At 50.9% G+C, this 23,367-nt stretch overlaps 1 protein-coding gene across 1 annotated transcript in view; it reads left to right on the plus strand.

Moving 5' to 3' along the window:
* Positions 1-23,367, plus strand: part of CUX2 (cut like homeobox 2) — a gene marked incomplete at its 3' end in the record, with an annotated part of 260,276 nt that overhangs the window by 228,348 nt on the left and 8,561 nt on the right. The window contains exons 9-18 of the mRNA XM_082667961.1: positions 1,193-1,241; positions 5,209-5,313; positions 9,013-9,204; positions 9,299-9,357; positions 9,783-9,831; positions 9,925-10,024; positions 11,150-11,828; positions 12,591-12,688; positions 17,324-18,123; positions 19,343-19,502. Of these exons, the coding sequence (XP_082524087.1) occupies positions 1,193-1,241; positions 5,209-5,313; positions 9,013-9,204; positions 9,299-9,357; positions 9,783-9,831; positions 9,925-10,024; positions 11,150-11,828; positions 12,591-12,688; positions 17,324-18,123; positions 19,343-19,502 (2,291 nt within the window). The remainder of the gene's footprint in view (positions 1-1,192; positions 1,242-5,208; positions 5,314-9,012; positions 9,205-9,298; positions 9,358-9,782; positions 9,832-9,924; positions 10,025-11,149; positions 11,829-12,590; positions 12,689-17,323; positions 18,124-19,342; positions 19,503-23,367) is intronic.

A 23,367-nucleotide genomic window follows, 5' to 3' on the forward strand; every position in this document is an offset into this window, starting at 1 on the left:
TCACAGCTGTTCAGCATTTATTTGTGGTGCCATCCATGTAGCACAAGCTATAAAGGACATTCTGGGTTTCCAGCTAAGCGGACTCTGCTGGTCATGGGCCTCTGCCTTGCCCCAGCCTCCAGGGGCTGTCCCCACTCCCCAGCTTCACAGTCCAACCCTTAGGGCCAAGTGTCATTAACTTAAATTACTCTGGACTCAACATTTCTTCAGGCTTTAAGATATAACTTAATCCACAAACACTTATTTAGCACCTGCTGTTTACCCAGTGCTATGCTGGGTCCCTGGAGGAAACACCAGAACATGGGCCTGTCCTCAGTCAAGGAGAGGAGACAGACACTAGCTGATGTACAGGAATAAAGTCTTTCATTCACAGACACTGTTGAGCACTTACTGGATACCTGACACTGTTGTGGCCACATGGTAAATGCCATGAAGGGAAAAAACAGGAGCAGCAAGAGAGAATAACATGGAGGGGTGTGTCCTATTATCCAGGTAGTCAGGGAGGACTTCCCTGAGGAGATGACCTTCAGAATGAGATCTCAAAGATGGGAAGGAGATGGCCACATGAAGAATGCTTGGAAAGGTGCTCTGGGCAGTGGGAACAGCAAAGAAGGCCTTGAACTGGAACATGCGTGTAGCACATGTGTGGCGTTCAGTCACCAAATACTCCCTGCAGGCCCCTTGTGGCCCCTCCCCTTGCTAGGCAAAGGGGCAGCCGAGGTGGATGAGGCCTGTCCCGATCCTTTAGGCGCTGTCAACCTAAGGGGTGGTGAGGCAGCAAAATAAATGAGGGTAGTTGAGGGAGGCCTCCTAGGAGAACACTCTGCAGCTGGGTTTAAAGCTCAGGCCCTGTTCTCTTGAGGAAGGCGTCTAGGTGGAAGGCATAGCAGAGGCAAAGGCTGGAAGGTGTAGCTCTGTGGCACCTTCAGAGAGTGGACCCCTGGGGGAGATGGGAGGCCAGGCTGCCTGGAAGGGGTCCAGTGCTAAGGCCCCATTTTCATTTGCCCCCAGCCTGGATTCTTTCCCCGCCCCCCCAGCTTGGTTTCTCTCCAGTAGGAAGGATGGAAGGCAGCCTTCTCGAGGCCTCCATTGCAACACCCTTGGGTTGGCAGGGGCTGGGGGGTTTCAGGAATGGCGGGGGCACTGGTGGCTGCCAGAATCCCTTCCTCAGGGCCTCGTCTTTCTGTCTCAGGGCAGATGAAGTCGGCCTGATCATGACCAACCTGGAGAAAGCTAATCAGGTGAGGAGACGTGTGCTGGGGGCTCATTCTCCCCGGGGCGGGGGTCTCGGGCCAGGCGGAGAGGAGGGAGCTGAGCTCAATCAGTATTAATTGAACTACATGCCATGCTGAGTGCTGGGGCTGGGAGCTGTCTGGGACCCAGCCCCTGAGTTCCCAGAGGAAGGAGGGTGGGGTACAGACAGAACACTCAGAAATAGGGTGATGCAGGCAGCAATGGTTGGGGAAGGGGCACCAGACCCAGACTCAGGGGTCAGGGAAGACATCCCTGGAAGGGTCGTGGAGCTGAGACCTGACAAGTTAACTTGAGACTGTAGAGGGATGGATTCCAGGCACGGGACGGCCCTGGTAAAGGCCAGGAAGCAGCCTGCAGAGCATGACGAGTGCCCTTCCCCGTGGGAGGAAGGCAGAGCAGTGACCAGAGATCCCAGGCCCGTCCCCAGGCTAAGCTGGGACATGGGTCTCTCTCAACCAGACTGAGTGAGGAGCTATGTTCCACAGAGCCGAGGGCGGTGACGAGGGACAAGCCCGGGGCTGCTTCTCTCCCTCCATCCCCACCTGGGGTCTCCACCAACCTCCTCACTCGATCACCAGGCAGGCACTGTGTGGACCCTAACCTTCCCTGGGGGCCCCATATCCTAGTCCCAGCCTGGGTCCTTGTAAGTCCTTCAGCCTCTCCGAGTCTCAGTTTTCACATTTATAAATGGGGTTCCCGCGTCCTGCCTTCCTCTGGCTTCAGATGTGTTGCCATCTGCAGGACAAAGTTGGGCAGGACTTTGAAAGAAGGTAAGATGTGGCCATAAGGGTCTGGTCTGGAGTCCTGCAGGCCTACCGTATCTCCCCCCGGTCCCCTGCAACACCAGCAGCCAGGGGCATGGCCAGGAGGGGTCAGCAGTGTGACAGGGCAAGTGGTCATTTCCCTGGGGGTGGTTGAGGGAGGCCTCCTAGGAGGACACTTTGCAGCTGGGTTCTGAAGCCCAGGCGCTGTTCTCTTGAGGAATGGCATTCCAGGCAGAGGGCACAGCAGAGGCAAAGGCCCGGATGCCTGGCTGTGCCAGCCTAAGGACAGGGTGCTCCCTCCTGCAGAGGAAGGTTGGAAAAAATAACGTGTTTTAGGTTAATTTTTTGAATAGGTAATCCATTTACTTAGTTCAAAACTGAAAAAGGTACATTAGGGCATAGCCAGGAAACTCCATCCCCTCCCTGAACTTGCCCCCAGTTCCCCTCTCCCTAGCAACCTCTGTTACAGTGTCTGGGGTCTCCTCCCAGAGATCCCTTCACAAGCCCATGAATATCTACTTTTACCCCTTTCTAAAACAAAAATGAGGGACTTCCCTGGCAGTCCAGTGGTTAAGACTCCATGCTTCCAATGCAGAGGGCCCAGGTTCAGTCCCTGGTTGGGGAACTAAGATCCCACATGCCGTGTGACCAAAAATAAATAAATAAAAGAAAGAAATCATCACAACCTTGGTATGCATATCCTTAAGAGAATAATTAGCAACTTTAAAAAAATAATAATTATTAATACTACGTACACTCTCCTGAACCTTAGTTTTTCCGTGTATGTGTCTTAGAGCTTGTTCCGTATCTGTATATAAAGCAGTTCCTTCTGTTTCACAGCTGCGTCGTGTTGCACTACATGGACGCACCATCGTCTAACCCAGGGGAAGGCAAACTTTCTATAAAGGACCAGAGAGTAAATATTTTCGGCCTTGCAAGTCACTGTCACAACTATTCAACTTTGCAGTGGTAGAGTGAAGCATAGACGATATGGAAACGAATGGGCAAGGCTGTGTTCCAGTAAAACTTTATTTACATAAGCAGGCAGCAGGTTGCAGTTTGCCAACCTCTGGTCTAACTCATACCCTATTGATGAACGTTTATGGTATTTCCAGTATTTTACCGTCACCCTCCATACTGCAGTGAATAACCTTGTACAGATATCATTTCATACATACCCAAGCCACTGTATAGGGCAAATTCCTAGAAGTGGAACCGTTGGGTGAAAGAGCTGTGCATCTATAATTTGGCAAATGTGACCAAACTGCCTTCCGTGGGGTTGTGCCAGTACACACTCCCTCCAGCAAGGTCTGAGAGGGCCCGTTTCCCAATAGCCTCGCCAGCACTGTGTGTCGTCAAACTTTTGGATCTCTGCCAATCAAGTGGGCTTAAGAAGAGCGTTCTTAGAGTAGTTTGAATAGGAAGCATTTTTAATAATGTTTATTTTTTCCTGAGTATAAAACTAAAAACTGCTCATTGTAGAGTACTGAGAAAAAAGTAAATGTCATCATACTAGTCTTTAATATCTGTATTTATTAATACTATCCTAAATGTGAACAAGAGGATTCTGGAGCAGAGCAGATCATTATTACTTGTATAGTAAAAACCATGCCAGTTTGCCCCAGTTCTTCCCCTGGGGTGACAAGACGAGAACCAGATATCCTCCTACATGCACCAGAGTTTGTGCTGTAGGCAAGGAACCACCCAAATATGAATCTGGGTGGTTGTATAGTATAGTAGAGGGACCTTCTGAGAAAGGGAGAGGAATCTACTCCCAAGTGTCATGATGAACAGAAGGGCAAGGATCCTGGGTTTCTAGCATTTGGAATATAAATACTTCTCTCCAGGGGAAGATAAGACTAGTAGCTTTAAACCCAGCTTTACAACCCAGGGAGTGTCTCCACGGTCTGGGTCTCATCCCCCCTTGAAATGTCAACAGACATCTCCCAGGAGGTGAATCTTTCTGGAGTTCTCACTAGCTAATCAGTCATGTATTAACTCCAAGGCTTGTCTTTTAGCCCAGATCCCAAGTTTCAGTCACATTTGCTCAGTATGCCCTTTGTGGAAACATAAAAATGTTTTCTCTACAACCCCACACGCCCAAAACCTTTCCCAAAACAAAACTGACTCCTAACTCAAACCATTCCTGGAACAAGGCAGGATACTAATAAACAAATCAGTTAAAACATAAATCAATGAAATGTGCGCGCGGAAGTGTGTGGATCTCTGTGCGCGTGTAGTGGGCACAGCATCCTGATTGCTAAGGTCAGTGTGTAAGTTAAACTTAATTGCTATGACCTGCATCACCAGCTGGAGGTCAAGATACAACTGCAACTCTTTTAATTTTCCATAGTTCAAGATCCCATACACCCTGTTGTTGTTAATAAAGTAAACCAGTTATAGACACATTTGTATGTGTCAGGCATCAAGGTGAGATACCTAATGAGTTGTATTTTACCAAATTACTTACTTGCAGAGCAACCCTATGAGATAGTTGCTCTTATGACGCCCATTTTACAGACAGGGAAACTGAGGCCAAGGATATGAAGTTTCTTGCCCAAGATCATACAACCAGAAAGAGAGACAAAGTACAGATTTCTCTCCAGGCCACAAGTCTACATTGTTAACATTTGGATGCTTCCTTCCGAGCTTTTTCTTAGAAATTTTTGAAGAGTTAAGATTCAGTTTAGTAAACTGTGGCATTCTGATTTTAGATGTATTTCAACACTCCTCTACAGTTTCATTGCCCCCATTTCACAAAAGGAAAACTAAGACTCAGAGAGGGGAAGTAACTTGCCCAGGGGCCTGCAACAGCTTGTGAGCCACCTCTGCAGACACCATATGGCACAGGAGCTGGGGACAAACTCTGGCCTTTTGACTAGCCAGGCCTGAAGTTTACTTGGCAGACAGAAGTGGCCTGGGAACGTGTGAAAAATTGCCAGTTCCATCAAGACAGCATCTCCCTTCCTGCCCTAGTGAAGAGGGAATGTTCTAGCTCCTCTTGGATACACACCAGGGAAACCAAGAGCCAACTCAAGGGTCCAGGACCCAGAAAGGAGGACCCCAGGCCCTCAGACCTGCCTTCCCAGCTGCTGCCTGAGACGGTGCAGGGAAGCAGTGGAGGGCCAGGGTGGGATCCAGTGTAGCCCCGCTCACCTCTTAACCACACTTGCCCCATTTTCCTTCCCAGCGAGCCGAGGCTGCCCAGCGGGAGGTGGAAAGTCTTCGGGAACAACTTGCCTCCGTCAACAGCTCCATCCGCCTGGCCTGCTGCTCTCCTCAGGGACCCAGTGGGGTAAGGATGGTGGAGGAGCCACGGGGAAAGGTTGGGAAAGGCCAGGTTTGTGGGTTTGAATATGTGGGTGACATTTTGTGGGTGGACCCTGCGCATTTGTGTGAAATTGTACACATGAATGGGTGTGGGTCTGTGTGTGCATACTGTGGGCTTAGCATTTTAATTGCCAAGGTCAGTGTGTAGTTAAACATAATCACTGTGACTTGCTTCACCAGCTGAGGGTCAAAAACAGCACAGCTCTTTTAACTTTTCAAGCTCAAGCTTCCACATACCTTGATTCCATATACTTTGGAATTTAGTCAGGCCAGAGAGGATCATTTTAGTTGCCAGATGCCCAGCAAGAGTGGGTAGGAGGGTGAGTTTGATCAATAGAGCAGCCGTGCAGTTTTGGTGGCTGCCACCAGGTGTTGCTGTTGACCACTGGTCTCACACTGCTTGGAAGATGTGCGGGGACGGCTACAGGGATGCCCCACTGGTTCTCAGTCCCTCCCAGACAGCAGTGGAGCTGCTCACCAAGAGCTGAGGTTGACACTCATATCAGCCAAGGGTTCCTAAAATGTATCAGGGTGATTCTAATGAGGTTTCCCAACCAGCCACATGTTACAAAGAACCAATCTTTAGTCATCAACCCTGAGGTTCCTGTGTTAAGCCAGTTAGTCAGTACATCTTTCTCATTCCTCCAGGTTGGTGCCCCTTTGGGTCCTGGGGACATTTCCTGCCAAGGGATTTTTTTTTTTTTTTGCGGTATGCGGGCCTCTCACTGTTGTGGCCTCTCCCGTTGCGGAGCACAGGCTCCGGACGCACAGTCACGGTCATGGCTCACGGGCCCAGCCGCTCCGCGGCATGTGGGATCCTCCCGGACCGGGGCACGAACCCGTGTCCCCTGCATCGGCAGGCAGACTCTCAACCACTGCGCCACCAGGGAAGCCCCTGCCAAGGGATTTTAATCAGGGCCCCCCCAACCTACCCTTCTGTCATGTAATAAGAGTCTTCATTGTTCCTCTCCCAGAAAGCCTGGCTTCCTTATGTAAATTGGTCCACCTTCTTTCCAGATTTCTTTTCAGATATCAAGGAATGAAATTCATGATTGCTTACATAATAACAGGTCTGCTCCAGGGTGATTTGCAGCCTCCATTCATGAACCTGAAGTGGCTGGCATAATTTTCATTTCACCTGACACCCTGATACATAGACCTGTGTCTCTATCTGTCTTTCTGTTTAAATATTGGAATGAGTCTCTCTGAACGTGTTTTACTGTGTATGTGTGTCTGTTTGTGACCTTTGGGCAAATAACTGTATGCTTAACCTAACTGTGCCTCAGTTTCCTCATCTGTATAAATAGGACCTGTCTTATAGGGTTATTGAGAGGATTACATGGTGCTTGGTTTATAGTCTATGCTCAGTAAATATTTAATGCAGTGTTACTGTTACTAGTGTGTTTGGGGTATGTCCAGGGTGTTTTTGCCCACGTGAGCATGTGGCCTCTGAGCACATACACGTCTGTGTGTGTGATGGTGACACGTGTCCTTGGTGCCTATGCATTTCCGTGCGTGTGCTTCTCAGCATGAGTATCCCCACAGGTACATGTGTCAGTGTGTGTCCATAGGTGTGTGCACCTGTGCCCGTGTCCCAGGAGGCAGTGTGTATGTATCAACGTGCCTGATGTCTGCACGACATAGAGAATGAACACAAGAAAGACTGAGAGCGAGAGCGCTCGTGAGGATGCCTCAGAGAGAATTTGCCAGTGGTTCTTAATTAACCCCCATGGAAGCCAGCAAATGCCTGTGCTAATCAGCCATGAGGAACTTTGCTGGGTTGGGCCGGGGGGTGAGCTTTTCTGAGCACAACAGTGGCGCTCGATGCTAATTAATTTAATGTGTTAATGGCATCCGCTTCCTGTTTTAATTGGCATTTAGCTCCATAGAAGAATATCTGGGGTTGGTAGTGGTCAGTTGTTCTTTGTTTTTCTTTCTTCTTAATGCTGCTGAGATTCATTTGTAACTGAGCTCAAGGGCAGCCTGACTTCACGTCCCCTCATAGAGAAACCTCTTCATCTTCAACCAGGACAAAGGGGCCATTTCCTAAAACCCGGAGAAGCTGTGGGGCTTGGGGCTGGTGGCAAATTAGGATGAGGAAGGAATCACCCTAACGTGTCTCATGGCTGCAAGGTCTCAGGTCTAATCCTGTGGGTCTGTTGCTGCCGGGAGTGGGACCTGGGCCCGATTTAGAAACCCAAACCTTTGCTGTTCTCTCAGCCAGGAACATCCTATAACTACCACTTCCTCACCCAACTGACTAGTTCTTTTTTGTTCCTTTTTTTCTTTTTTTTAAAAATATTTATTTATTTTGGTTTTGGCTGTGTCAGGTCTTAGTTGCGGCATGTGGGATCTTTCATTGTGGTGTGCGGGCTCTTCGTTCTCTCTAGCTGTGGCACGCGGGCTCCAGAGCGCGTGGTCTCTGTAGTTGGCAGCATGCGGGCTCTTTTTGTTCCTTTTTAATAAATGTGTTATTGAAGTATAACATCCACAAGGGAAAACGTGCATGTCATAAGTGTACAACATTTGGAACTTTTCAAAGTGAACACAGCCCATAACCAGCATCCAGATCAACAATAAAACATTCTAGGGACTTCCCTGGTGGCACAGTGGTTAAGAATCCGCCTGCCAATGCAGGGAACACGGGTTCAAGCCCTGGTCCGGGAAGATCCCACATGCCGCGGAGCAACTAAGCCTGTGCGCCACAACTACTGAGCCTGTGCTCTAGAGCCCTTGAGCCACAACTACTGAGCCCGTGTGCCACAACTACTGAAGCCTGTGCACCTAGAGCCTGTGCTCCACAAGAGAAGCCACCACAATGAGAAGCCCGCGCACCGCAACAGAGTAGCCCCCGCTCACCGCAACTACAGAAAGCCCACGTGCAGCAATGAAGACCCAACGCAGCCATAAATAAATGAATGAATGAATAAATAAATAAATATTAAAAAAAAAACAATAAAACATTCTAGCACCCGGAAGCCTCCCTCATGACCCCATCCAGGTGCCACTCCCCCTGACTTCTAACAGCACAGATGGGTTTTGCCTGTTTTGATATCTGATCTTAATAGAATCACGCGTACACTTTGGTGTCTGGCTTCTTTGGCTCTATGATATATCTGGCAGAGTCATCATACTGTGTTGCAAGTAAATGTAGATTATTCGTTTTTGTTGCTGTCTAGTATTCTGTTGTGTGAGTATTCCACAATCTGTCCACTTTCTGGTGGGTAGGCCTCTGGGGGGTTTCAGGTTTGGAGCTATTACAGAGAGGGCTGCTGTGAACGTTCACATCCTGTGTCTTGGTGCACAAGTGCCCACATTTCTCCTGCATATATTCCACCAGGACTTAGGGCACCGAATTTTCACCTTTAGCAGAGGCTGCCAAGCAACTTTCCAAATCACTAACTTGTTCTTGAACTTCATCACAGTTTAGACATACCTTCCTCCAAAATACTTTCTCTGACCACTCTTTCTCCCTCCTTATTTCTTTTCAAGAAGAGAGGGAAAGACATCCAGGCAGGTGGGACCAGCCTGAGCAAAGGCTTAGAAGTGGTAAGGGGAAAGCCACAGGCCTGTAAGAGGGGCTGAGTCACCCCAGGGAGCACAGCAGCCCTGCAGCCCCCTGCCCCACACCTCCCGGCCCCTCCAAGCCCCTGTTTGTGCCCAGGATAAGGTGAACTTCGCTCTGTGCTCGGGCCCTCGGCTTGAGGCTGCCCTGGCCTCCAAGGATCGGGAGATCCTGCGGCTGCTGAAGGATGTGCGGCACCTCCAGAACTCTCTGCAGGAGCTGGAGGAGACCTCCGCCAACCAGATTGCAGACCTAGAGCGGCAGCTCATGGCCAAGTCGGAGGCCATCGAAGTAGGTCTTGGGGAGGAGGTGGGCAGATGCGAGATGGGCGGGGAGTCCCCAGGCAGAAGGACGTGGACCAGCCTCACCATCTTTGTTCTTCTAGAAGCTGGAAGAGAAGCTTCAGGCACAGTCTGACTATGAAGAAATTAAAACAGAGCTGAGGTACTGTGTGGGGCGCGGCTGCCTGGGAAGATAGCAAGGGGCCCTCGGCAAAGTTCACCGTCTTCCTCCCTCCCACCAGACCCCGCTTTGTGTTACCCTTGTCAACTCTCCACTGGCACCTTGGGTGTCATGCCCGGACCTTTGTCATCAAGAGCTGCCTGTGGGAAAACATAGCCTTGCTGGTGCTGTAACTGGGCAGGGGGATGATGCCTTAATCAGATGAGCTCAAGCCACACTCCTCCAGGTGACAGCAGACCAGTTCACAAGCCCACTATTTAAGGCCTGTTGTCCATTGAGTCCCGTGTTACATGGGGTCCTGGGGGCTGGGGTCCTTGCTGTCAATCAGGGAAGATAGCAGGTCGTAGTGCCTCTCCCCCGGCCTGGGGAACTGGCTGGCCTCACACTCTCTCCACTTTCTCTGGCAGCATCCTCAAAGCCATGAAGCTGGCCTCCAACACCTGCAGCCTCCCCCAGGTGAGTGTCCCCGCCACTTTCCCCACAGGGCAGGCTGCCCCTGAGAGCCTTGTACCAGCCATGCCCTCTCAGCCCTGCTTCTTGTCTCCTCAGGGCATGGCAAAGCCCGAAGACTCCCTGCTCATGGCAAAGGAGGCATTCTTCCCTGCGCAGAAATTCCTTCTAGAAAAGCCTGGTCTTTTGGCCAGCCCTGGTAGGGGAGGAGGGGTGCTCTTGGGACTGAGGGGCTGGGGTGGGAGCTGCCCGCGGGTCTCTGGCCTCCTCCATGCCCTCAGACCACTGCCTTCCACATGGGCCGGAAGATGATGGATAAAAGGCGGGCATGTTGATAGAGCGCCTCCTGGGTGCCAGGGGCTGAGCTGGGCGCCATCCACAGCTAAGCCAGCAGGCAGCTGTCCCACAGGGTGCCACCCACATCCACGCCCACACTCAGGGACACACAGCTCACTCAGGCCCTCCTGAGGTCCCCCGAAGGGCTTGCTCATGCCCTAGCCTTCGAGAGCAGTAGAAGAGGTCACGGGACAAGGAGGGCATTCACACTGCACCCCCTACAGCAGACCCCTGGGCACGGCCTGCAGACACGCCTGTCTCCCCTACATCGCCCCTTCTTCTCACACAGTGGCTTCATGACCTTTCAGCCATGTGGCCCCAGCCGACACTTTCTGTGTGCTGCCTCCATTTCCTCATCTGTGAGGTGGGGGCAGTAATGGGCCCTGTGCGGGTGGAGTAAGTTAGCAGCATGGGAAATACAAACGCATAGACAAGGGGTGCTGGGTGAGCACCCAGGAAGTGGGCTGTCCTGCTCTGGGATGGGGGTTAATCCTCCCAGGGCAAGGTGTTGGGCCCATAACGAGTGCTCAGTTGATGTGCTTGATGGTGGGAGGGGGGCTCCCCAGAACTAGCATTTGGCCCGAGCCTTGAAGGATGGGGATCAGAGAAGGGGGCAGGGAGTGTGTGTGGCAGAAACAGCCAGTGTTGGCGCCTCGCGCTGCCAGACGCCTATAGCACTTGTCCCCACTCCCTCCTGCCCTGTGCCCCCTTCCTCTCCCTCCAAATTTCTGTCTCTTTGTATGTGTTTCTCTGTCTCCCTCTTTCTATCTCTTTGTCCTTCGTTGCTTTCTGTCTTTCACTGTCTCTGTCTGCCTGTCTCTGTCTCTCCACCTCTGCCTGTCTCTGTCTCTCCCCTGTTATTTCTGTTTTCCTATCTCTGTCTCTCTGTGATTTCTCTCCCTGTCTCTGTCTCTCCCCATCACTATCCACTTCTCTGTCTTTCTCTGTCTCTCCTCTCTTCCTCTGTCTGTCTGCCTTGGTGTTCTAGAGGAAGACCCTTCAGAGGATGTTGCCATCAAGGATTCTCTGGGCACGGAACAGTCCTACCCATCCCCTCCACAGCTCCCACCGCCACCAGGGCCCGAAGACCCCCTGTCCCCCAGCCCAGGGCAGCCCTTGCTGGGCCCTGGCCTCGGCCCTGATGGCCCTCGGACTTTCTCACTGTCCCCCTTCCCCAGCCTGGCTTCAGGGGAGAGACTGGCAGGGGACACACTGCTGTCCAAGCACATGATGCCCCCGGCTGCCTTCAAGGGGGAGGCGGGAGGCCTGCTGGTGTTCCCCCCGGCCTTCTATGGCGCCAAGCCGCCCACAGCCCCTGCCACCCCAGCCCCTGGCCCTGAGCCGCCCGGGGGCCCTGAGCCAGCAGAGGGCAGTGGTGGCGGCGTGGCCACAGCGGGAGCCGGGGCAGAGGAGGAGCAGCTGGACACGGCGGAGATCGCATTCCAGGTGAAGGAGCAGTTGCTCAAACACAACATCGGGCAGCGGGTGTTTGGCCACTACGTGTTGGGCCTGTCCCAGGGCTCGGTCAGCGAGATCCTGGCCCGGCCCAAGCCCTGGCGCAAGCTCACGGTGAAGGGCAAGGAGCCCTTCATCAAGATGAAGCAGTTCCTGTCAGACGAGCAGAATGTGCTGGCTCTGAGGACCATCCAGGTGCGGCAAAGAGGTAAGTGCCGGCCGAGGGCCCATCTGTGACGCACAGGCTCAGACCTGGTCTCCACGACCCAGCCCAGGGCACGGGGCTGGCTGGGGTCTGAGAGCACAGCTCGGGGTTCAGAGCCTTGGGTCTGCCACCTCACAGCCGTGTGACTCAGGGCAAGTGACTCTGCCTTTCTGTGCCTCAGTTTCCCCCTCTGGCCGCTGTGATGCCGTTCAGGCTGATAACGTGGGAGAAGTCTGGGCCCCAGGGGCTGCCTTGGCAGATACCCGCTGAGCACCGCCACGCCTCAGTTTACCCATCTGTACGACAGCCTGGGTGACTGCCAACCTTGCCAGACTCAGTTTTTAGGGTAATCCGTGTGAAGGGCCCAAGTTCTGACCTCACAAGCACCTGAGTTTGTGTCCAGCTCTGCATTCATCTACTGAGTGACCTCAGGCAATCCACTTTAGCTGCTCTGTGCCTCAGTTTCCCCATCTGTCAGCCTCATGGCGGGGGTTAAATGAGCATAAAGCATGTAGTAAGTTCTTGAGAACTGTTAGCTTTGATGGTGGCTGCCGTCAGTGGGTTTTGTTGTTGTTATTATTATTTCAAGCTAGAATCACTTGTAGGTCCACAGTTTGTCACACAGACTAACAAAGTGATGGTCCTGCCACACATACTCACGGTCTGGCCCTCAGAGGAGGGCACCAGGCTGTCACCCTGCCCAGCTCCAGGGACTGATCCCCAACATGCAGGTCCCCACAGCAGACGCCTCCTTTCCTCCCCCAGGCAGTATCACCCCGAGAATCCGCACACCAGAGACCGGCTCGGATGACGCCATCAAGAGCATCCTGGAGCAGGCCAAGAAGGAGATCGAGTCGCAGAAGGGGGGTGAGTGTAACCCCACAGCAGCCAAGGCCCGAGGCCTCCAGGGCCTGCTCTGAGCAGGAGGCAAGGCCTTGTCCACCTTCATCCACTCCAGAGGGGATTCCAAGCAGGTCAGAACCTCTTTGCCTCTTTCCAGACCTGCAGCCAAGTGAGGTCTAGGCCTGGAAAGTGCCAGGTCCTATCCGGTATGGAGCTACAAGCCACGTGTGGTTATATCCATTTAAATTAACTAAAATTAAGTGAAATTAAAACCTCAGTTCTTCAGCCGCAGTAGCCACGTCACACAGGTGACGAGTGGTGGCCATGTTGGGCAGCACGCCCACAGAACGTTGCCCTCACTGCGGAGTTCTGTTGGCATTCCTGGTCTGAGTTGTCCAAATGTCCTCAACTTTCAGGAGGCACAGTGACCAGTATTCACACAGGAGCTTGTCAAGCACAGAGGCCTGAGCCTCACCCCCGATCATCGGTCTCACCTTCCTTCTTGCACCTTACTTTCTAGTTCCCAGTGAGACACTGTTCCCCTGGCTTCCTCCCACCTCTCAAACCATGCCTCCTACGCTTCCCCAGTGGGTGCCACACTCAGAGCTCAGTGGTTAAAAACAGCATAAATTTATCATCCTACAGTTCTGGAAGTCGGAAGTCCAAAGTCAGCCTCCCTGGGCTACAGCTGCATTCTTTCTGGAGGCTCTAGGGGAAAATCTGTTTCCTTGCCTTTTTCAGCTTCTAGAGGGTGCCCAGATTCTTTGCCTCCTGGCCTCTTCCTTCATCTTAGCATCACAGCATCTTTAGTCTCTGTCTCTCTCTCATCTTTCTGCCTCCCTCTTAAAAGCACCATTGTGATTATGTGGGGTCCACCCAGATAATCCAGGATAATCTCCTCATCTCAAAGTTCTTAACTCTAATCACATCTGCAAACTCCCTTTTGCCATGTGAGGTAACATGTTCACAGGTCCCAGGGATTGGGACATGGATATCTTTGGGGGACCATTATTTAGCCTATCACAGTGCACTTTCTTCATCAACCCCCTCAAACGTGGGGTTCCCCCAGAGCTCCACCCCAGGCCCTCTGACTTTCTTACTCTTCCTAGATGAGTTAATCCACTCCTGGAAATTCCAACAACCCTAACCCTAACGCTAACCCTAACCCTTACCCCATCCAGGGGTCACTTAACTTCTGAGTGCTTCTTTCAAGCTTGTCCATCCCCACCCCAACTGCCACCAGCCTAGTGAGCCACCATCATCACTTGCTGGGACTATTGCAGTAGCCTATTTAGTGGTCTTGCCAGTGACATTCTAGGCCATGCTCTGGCTCATCCTCCACCCAGAGGCCAGAGGGATCTTTCTAGAGGACACACATGGTCATATCACTATTCGAAATCCTTCCGTGGCTCCCCATTACCCTCAGATAAAATCCCAAGTCTCCAACAAGGCCTACAGGCCCTATTATAGTCTTCAGACTCCTCCTGACCCCTCCGTGCCTCTCACATGAACTGTTTATAGTCATGCTCATTCTCATTCCTGTTCCCTGTGCCCCTAATGCCATCCTCACCCCAGCCACTTTTCATCTGGCCAACTCCTGCTTATACTTTACCACTCAACTCAGAAGTCATCTCCAGGAAGCCCCTCATCCCCATCCAGGTGGATTGGATACCACCCCTCCTTGGATCCCCCATAATGACCTGTATTGTTTGGTGCATTGGAGCCAGAGTGACCTGGCTGCAAATTTTGTCTCTGCTATTTATTAACCGTGTGACCATGGGCAAATCGCTTAGCCTCTCTGTGCCTTCATTTTCTCATCTTTAAAATGGACACAGTATTTGTACTCCCTTCTTAAGGTTGTGTGGGGATCAAATGAGATCAGGCCTGGCAAGCACTCAACTGGGGTCTAGTATGTAGAAGGTGCCCCTGAAAAGTTAGCTGTCCTCATTACATTATCATTATTATGTCTCCATTGTTGCATTTATTCATGTTACAAATGACTCTGCTGATGTGGCTGTCCCTCCCACCAGTCTGGGGGATTCTTGCAGCCAGGGACCTAGTCACATCCCTGCACCCAGCATGAGGTAGTGCAACACAGTGTAGACCACAGCTGACTTAGAACTAGATGCTGGCTTCAGCACTCCCACTCCATTTTACATTGTCTGCTGCCCCATGGTGGCGACTCGGAGCAAGTGTCCCGATTCCCAAGCCTCTGATTGCTGCTGGAAGCCAGGAGTTCCCCAAGATCCCTCCCCTTCCCGGTCCCTGGAAAGGGTAGAGAGGGGCTTATCCTGCTGGGAGCCTACACTGCTCCACCCATATAATCTGCTGAGCCCTTACTGTGTACACCAGGGGTCCCCAACCCCCGGGCCGTGGACCAGTACCAGCCCACGGCCTGTTAGGAACCGGGCCGCGCACAGCAGGAGGTGAGCAGTGGGTGAGCGAGTGAAGCTTCATCCCCGCTCCCCATGGCTCCCCATCGCTGGCCTGAACCATCCCCCCACCCCCATCCCCCCCCGCCAGTCCATGGAAAAACTGTCTTCCATGAAACTGGTCCTAAACATTTATTAAGTGCCTACTGTGTGCTAGATAGGGCTTACACATATAGATGAGACACAGTACTGGGGGGAAAAGAATCATGAGAAACAGTTTAATCTAACTCTTCCACTGAACAGGAAAACTGAAGCCAAAGAGGAGGAGACATACTCACAGTTATTCAGAGACCAAAGGAGAACCCAGGTCTCCTGACTCCCTGTACAGTGCTCTCCCACTGTGGGGTCAGAAACAAGGCAGCAAAGAAATTGAAAAGGCAATATCATAGAGGGAAACCTTTGCATAGTTGGGGGTTTCCTGTGAAGGAAATGAATGTGGTTGACACTAACTTAGGAGCTCTACTTTTGGGGATCAAAGGAAATGTCCAGAATGGGGGCAAAATTTTGTATACAAGCTATCTCTTTATCGTTGTTTCCAACAGTGACAAACTAGAAACAATCTAAGTATCTAGCAGTGGGGGAATCAGGGAAGTAAAGCACAGGGTATTTCCTCAGTGGTATATGCAGCCATTAAAGATAGAAGAACTTATAATCATAGGAAAAAATACTCATGTTGACACCAAGTGAGGGCAAACCAGGCCACATTCCCGCATATCAAGTGTGACCATCCCATGAATGTTGTTAGAAAACAGATTGGAAGGAAAAACATGAGAAAATTTCACGTGGTTGCCTCTGGGGGAAAGATTAGAGGGGATTTTTATTTTCATCTTAATTTTCTGTGCATTCTTAGCTGTCCACAATAGGCATGTATTACTTTTTTTTAAAATAAATTTATTTATTTTATTTATTTGTTTTTGGCTGTGTTGGGTCTTCATTGCTGTGTGCGGGCTTTCTCTAGTTGTGGCAAGTGGGGGCTACTCTTCGTTGCGGTGCGCGGGCTTCTCATCGCGGTGGCTTCTCTTGACGCGGAGCACGGGCTCTAGACGCGCGGGCCTCAGTAGTTGTGGTGCACGGGCTTAGTTGCTCCACGGCATGTGGGATCTTCCAGGACCAGGGCTCGAACCCGTGTCCCCTGCATTGGCAGGCAGATTCTTAACTACTGTGCCAGCCAGGGAAGCCCCTACTTTTTTTTAAATTGAGGTAACATTCATATAACATAAAATTAACCATTTTAAAGTGAACCATTCAGTGGTGTCTAGTATACTTACAATGTTGTGCAACCACTGCTTCTGTCTAGTTCCAAAACATCTTCATCACCCCGAAAAGGAAACACTGTACCTATTAGCAGTCACTCCCTACTCTCCACCTCCCTTAAGCCCCAGGGAACCACCAGTCTACTTTCTGTGTCTATGAATCTACCTATTCTGGATATTTCATAGGAATGGAAACCATACAATATGTGGCCTTTTGTGTCCGGCTTCTTTCACTTAGCATGATGTTTTCAAGATTATTCCATATGGTAGCATGTATCAGTGCTTCATTCCTTTTTATGGCTGAATAATATTCCATTGCTCTGTTGCTTTTTAATTGGAAATTAAAATTGGGGCTGTGAGGATCCACTAGGGTATAGACTGCACAACCAGGTAATAGAGGAAGGGCTGTGTTGATATGAGTTGGTCCAGGGGTGGGGAGACCTCAGCATGGGAAAGGCCACTAACAGGGCAGAGGGAAACAATGTTCTGTTGTTCCTTTTTGTTCACCACTCTTAAAAAAAAAAAAAAAGATTTTTCACTAAGTGATACATTGCTTATTTCGCAGCTCAATTAGAAAGCAGGTTATACTGTGTGTCTTCTTCTGGGACTTGCTTTTATCTGCATAGATGGATCACAGCATATGCAAAAGACAAGTCTTTTTTTAATGTTATATTATCCCCATGAGCACTTTCTCCACATGTGCTAAAATCTCACTGTCCACCTGATTTTTTTTTCTGTTTCCTTTTTTTTTTTTAACATCTTTATTGGAGTATAATTTGTCGACCTGATTTTTAATGGCTGCCTAATATTCTGTCATAGGGATGGACCCTAATTTACTTAACCAATCTCCAGCTGTTGGACAAAGAGGTTGCCTCCAACATTTTGCTGGTATAAATACTGTGCTGTGAACATCTTTGCCCTTCAATCCATGCTCTGACCATGGGCCTCCAGCCACCCTGTCATCTTTCCCACAGGTGAGCCCAAGAACTCGACAGCCCCACTGAGCATCACCAATGGCACAGCCCCCGCCAGCACCTCAGAAGATGCCATCAAGAACATTCTGGAACAAGCGCGCCGCGAGATGCAAGCACAGCAGCAGGCCCTACTGGAGATGGAGGCAGGCCCCCGCGGCCGCTCGGTGCCTCCCTCGCCCCCAGAGCGGCCCTCGCTGGCCGCCATGAGCCAGAACGGGGCCCCGACCCACGTCAAGCAGGAGGAGAGTGGTGTCGGCGGCGGTGGTGTCGGCAGTGGGGGCACCAGCAGCAGTGCCACACAGACATCCCTCACGGTCCTGTCCCCGGCCGCCTTTGTGCAGAGCATCATCCGGAAGGTCAAGTCAGAGATCGGCGATGCCGGCTACTTCGACCACCACTGGGCCTCGGACCGCGGCCTCCTCAGCCGCCCCTACGCCTCTGTCTCACCCTCACTCTCCTCCTCCTCCTCCAGCTACTCCGGCCAGCCCAGCGGGCGGGCATGGCCCCGTGGGGACGAGGCGCCCACGGCCCCTGAGGAGGAAGCGGCCGGGAGTGAGGACGAGCCCCCCAGGGTGGGTGAGCTCAAGGCCGAGGGGGGCGGCCCCGAGGCGGGCAGCGCTGGGCGACTGGCCTACTACCCGGCCTACGTGCCCCGCACGCTGAAGCCCACCGTGCCGCCCCTGACCCCCGAGCAATACGAGCTCTACATGTACCGTGAGGTGGACACCCTGGAGCTGACGCGCCAGGTCAAGGAGAAGCTGGCCAAGAATGGAATCTGCCAGAGGATCTTCGGGGAGAAGGTGCAGATGGCGGGGCCCACCCTCGGAGCCTCCGGGGCCTGGAGCACGGGACCTGGGGAGGGAGGACCCCCATCCCACGTCCATGGTCTGGAAAGAATGCGTGTGTGTGTGCGCGCGCGTGCGCGTGTGCAAGAACTGGGCAGAAGCAGGATTCGGACCCTGGTCTGTGTGACCCCAAAAGCCCTTTTTCCTGTTTCCAGCTGTCCCTGGGCACTGGAGGAAGGGGAGCCAAGGGCAAGGAGGTTTTTAAAGCTGTGAAACCTTTCCATCTGGTTAGGAAATAGCCACCTACCCGACCCTGCTCGGGTACCCTCCACCGTTCCCATGGTCCATCCACTAAAGGGTTAAGGCTCAGCCTAGCTTGCGGGGGTGGGGGGTGGTCTCCTGATTGGTTGGTGCCAGTTGTTAAGTAGTTTTATTTCTTTTTAAAATGTAGATTTATTTTTTAATTAATTAATTTGGTTGTGCCGGGTCTTAGTTGCAGCAGCCGTGCTCCTTAGTTGCGGCTCATGGGCTTCTTAGTTGCAGCTCACCGGCTTCTTAGTTGCAGCATGCGAACTCTTAGTTGCGACATGCATGTGGGATCTAGTTCCCTGACCTGGGATCGAACCCAGGCACCCTTCATTGGGAGCGTGGAGTCTTAACCACTGTGCCACCAGGGAAGTCCATGTTAAGTAGTTTTAAACATCACTTCCGGCCATAGCAGAAGAGCAGGCAAAGGGTCATAAGCTCAGAGGAAGGCGAAATGACCTGAATGGGAGACACAGGAAGGCTTCCTGGAGGAGGGGGCACTTAAGGGGTCTTAGAGTCCAAGCAGGATTTTTTTTTTAAGATTTTTTTGATGTGGACCATTTTTAAAGTCTTTATTGAATTTGTTACAATATTGCTTCTGTTTTACGTTTTGGTTTTTTGCCCGTGAGGCATGTGGGATCTTAGTTCTCCATCCAGGAATCTGCATTGGGAGGCAAAGCCTTAACCACTGGACTGCCAGGGAAGTCCTGAGGCAGGATTTTTAGATGGAGGGAAATCAGGAAGGGCACTGCAGGTGGGGGGTACAGCACAGGCACACAGCAGACACCTGGGGAGTGAAGAACACATGAAGGCAGCCCTGGCCTCTCAGAACGGGAGTGAACAGTGGGCCTTAAGGTTCTTGGGGAGAGTGGTGGAGGGGATGGCCAGGGACCTGCTGACCTACCCTTCCTGCCCTGCCCATCCCCAGGTGCTGGGTCTGTCTCAGGGCAGTGTGAGTGACATGCTGTCCCGGCCGAAGCCGTGGAGCAAGCTGACGCAGAAGGGGCGGGAGCCCTTCATCCGTATGCAGCTGTGGCTCTCGGACCAGCTCGGCCAGGCCGTCAGCCAGCAGCCCAGCGCCTCCCAGGGTGAGTGTAGACAGGGCCCCAGAAGTGCCAAGAGCCCTCACTCTTCCAGTCAGTGCAGTGGCTTCACTGCCCGGGTCTGCCCCCCTTTGCGTCCCCACAGCCCCGGCGCCACTGCTGCTGCCCTGAAAGAGTGCAGGTTGCTCCTAGTTGGTGTCCCTGCTCCCCTTTCATCCTTCCTTCAGCCAGACAGGCACTGGTTTTAAACCTCTAGGTGGCACCCGGGTGCGTGGAGCAAGTGGAAGAAATACTTTGCATGGGGAGCCCCACCTTCCTTCCCATCCCGTCAGGAGTCTGCCGATTGATCTCTTTCTCCCAGCAATCCAGCATGCAGCCTCAGAATCCTTCTTAGCACAGGGCCTTGGGCAGCTGTTATCCATCCATTAATGATGCACAGGCAGGGTGGAGTCTGAACTTTTCCTGGGTGAGGAAACTGAGGCTCAGAGAGTTGCCCGGAGTTACAGAGCCTGAGAGTAGAGGGATTGGGGCCCTGAGGTAGGGACTCCAGGGAGCTCAAGCTCCCTCCCCAGTGAGTCAGTGGGCAGATCCATTAAGGCCCTGGTGAGATGCCTACCCAGACCTTGACGGGGATTGCTGCCAGGACAGGACATCTGACCTACCTGCTGAGGCCAGAGAAAGGCAGAGACAAAGAGACGCCAGACTCCGAGTCCAAGGACCTCAGCTCAGTCAGTTTGTCCATTTCTAAAGTGGGGATTGGTCAATAGGACAAAAACCATATCTCAGTTTCATAGAAATGAACCAGATCAATGGGTATCAACAGGAATAGTACATGAAACATAATGTCTGGGAACAAAATCTTACCTCCCAGTGATGGTGTTTATTTTAGAAGTTAATGCCCACAGACAAGAAATGAAAAAAGGTGCCACCACCCACCTGCCTGCGAGGAGGGGCTGCTCTGGGCAGGGAGGGGCCAGGAAGAGACTGGGAGGGGACCAGAAGGCTCTGGCTGTCTCTGTTCCTTTTTTTCTTTAAAACAAACAGGGAAATTTGAAGCAAATAGGGCAGTGTTAACATTTATTAAGGTGATAGGCCCAGGGAAGGGAGGGAGGACTTTTCTGTACATTTCTATAGCTTTGAAATATTTTATAATATTTTATAATTGAGGACTAATACAACTGTTATAATGACGGCAGTCATTTGTCACACACAGTGCTAACCACTTACAGTGTTTTCTTCTTTAATCCTTGTGTTAATCTTGACCAGAGGGACTCTTTGTCCTTCAGTTTTACAAAAGAAGAAATCGAGGGTCTGAATAGCACAGTGACTTGCCCAAGGTCACTGGCCAGTTAGTGGCAGAGCCAGGATTAGAACGCAAGACTGGTAGCTGTTAGACTCCCCTGCCTCCTAGGGTTTCCACCTTAGAGCCTACACTTGTGAAAGGGTCCCAGGTCCTTTTTTTTTTTTTTTTTTGGTGTGGTGGTGTATTGTAATTAATTCATTTTCACTGTGATAAATTCACAAACCAGATTTACCATTTTAGCCATTTTTTTAAATGGCTAAATTTCTCAACCATTTGAGAAATTAATTGAAGATTCAGTGGCATTTAGTACATTCACAGTGTTGTGCCACCATCACCTCTGTACAATTCTAGGACATTTTCATCACCCCAGAAGGAAATCCCATACCCATTTGCAGTCACTTCCACTGCCTCCTCCCCCAAAGCCCCTGGCAGCCACCAAGCCTGCATTCTGACTCTGTGGATTTACCTGTTCTGGGCATTTCGTATCAGTGGAATCAAGATAATATGTGGTCTTTTGTGTCTGGCTTCTTTTACTTGGCATGATGTTTTGAAGATTCTTCTATGCTATAGCTTGTGTCAGAATTTCATTCCTCTTTATGGCTAAATAATACCCCATTGGAGCGGTAAGCCACTTTTTGGCTACTGTGAATAATGTTGAACATGAACATGTCTTTGATCACCCGTTTTCAATTCCTTTGGCTATATATCTAGGAGTGGAATTGCTGGGTCACATGGTAATTCTATGTTTAACTTATTGAGGAATTTCCAAACTGTTTTCCATAGCAATTGCAGCATTTTACATTCCAACAGTAAGCCAACACTTGCTATTTTTCCATTTTTTACTGTAGCCATCCTAGTGGGTATGAAGTGGTATCTCATAATTTTTATTGGCATTTCCCCAATGTCTAATTGTTTGTTTGTTTTTTCTTTGTAATGGAAGGATCTGAGGTAGGGATAGAGTTAGGCAAAGACAATCAAGAATAGTGTTCTTGACATAAGAAACAGCAAAAGCAAAGGCTGGGAGGCAGGATCATACACGGTTTGGGAAGGGAGGTAAGTGCAGATGAGGGTGGACATCTTGTCCCCTGCTTACCCACAGATCAAGACACCAGGACCCCAGGTTTGTGGAAACAGATTTGAGTGGTCCTGACTGAAATGTATTCACTCAAAAGCACCTCCTGCTTCCCCAGGCTCTAAGACTAACGTATGTTCTCTGCCTTCCAGGGGCTGGTATTTAGTGGATGAGAAGACCATGTCGGGCATAAGCATACCTGAGCTCAAGTCCTGGTTTTGCCACTAGCCACTCTGTGACCTTAGACATATTGCCTGACCTCTCTGAGCCTCAGTTTCCTCATCTGTAAAAGGGGATACCATCATACCTACCTCCTAGGGGTGTTATGAAGGTGACTTGACATCATGGGTGTAAAACACATAGCACTATGCTAGGCATGTAAGTGCTCAGTAAAAGGAAGCTTCATGAATTATTGTCGTCACCATCATCGTTGTTGTTGTTGTATGTAGTAAGGCAGAGATCTGGCACAAGCAAGGAATTAGAGTGAAGCGTGACAATTTGTAGTCAAGGTGCTCTTAGACCCCAAAGGTGTACACCTCAGCGAAGGGGCATTTGGGACTGGGTCTTCAAGGATATATAGGAGTTCAAGGTTAGGAGGAAGGCTTTCAGAGTGGGAAGACCAGCCTAAACAAAGGCACAGGGGTTTAGAAGAGCCTAGGAGGTTTGTGGGGAGAGGGGTAGCTGAGGGGACTGTGAATTGCTCCAGGTCTGTGAGGTGGGCAGGGACAACAGAGTCCAGAGCCTTAAACACCAGGACAAGGAGGTACACGTTTCTTGTGCAAGGGGCAGTGGGGAGCCATTGAAGGTTCTGAAGCATGAGAGTGGTCTGATCAGAGTGATCTACTTGTTGGCCACAAGGAAGGAAGAACCCATCTAGAGCAGAGAGAGGCTCAGGATGTCCTTTCTAGAATCAAAGCCACTGCAGGATGGTTATGGGGCTCCCTTTACTTCCTACTTATCATACATTTTTATGTTTATCTTAACAAATTTCCATCAGGCACCAGTTAAACACTTTGAGGAAGAGGTACCTTTTCTTCCTACTTCGCTGGAAGGCACCTTGTGGACCGGCACAGGGATTCCTAGACACCCTGTACCACACACCCCTCCCTATTAGGGGCACCTCCCTAGGCACGTCCCCTGCCCTCCCTGGATTGTCCAGAGGCTCAGCTCACACTGGAAAGTCCAGTGGGTGACTCTGATTCCTCAAGAGGTGATCCGCATTATCTCAAGTCCTCTCCAGGCCCTGAGTAGGATAGTTGCAAGTGTAGCGCTATTTGTCTTACGGCCCCATTTAACAGATTCAGGAACTGAGGTTGGACAACGTCATCCCACCCAAGATAACTTCTAAGTGGTTTTTAAATATACGTTCACACAAAATGTCTTTCGACAAATGAAAAATGTGGTTTTAAAACTCACTTTCTTTTAACATGCCAAGGTACTGTGGACATCTTTTCTTGTTCTTTTTTCGGTTTTATTGAGACATATTTGACATAGAACACTGTGTAAGTTCAAGGTAGACAGTGTAACAATTTGAG

Source organism: Grampus griseus (assembly GCF_964374135.1).
Source record: "Grampus griseus genome assembly, chromosome: 12".
NCBI classification, from domain to species: Eukaryota; Metazoa; Chordata; class Mammalia; order Artiodactyla; family Delphinidae; genus Grampus; species Grampus griseus.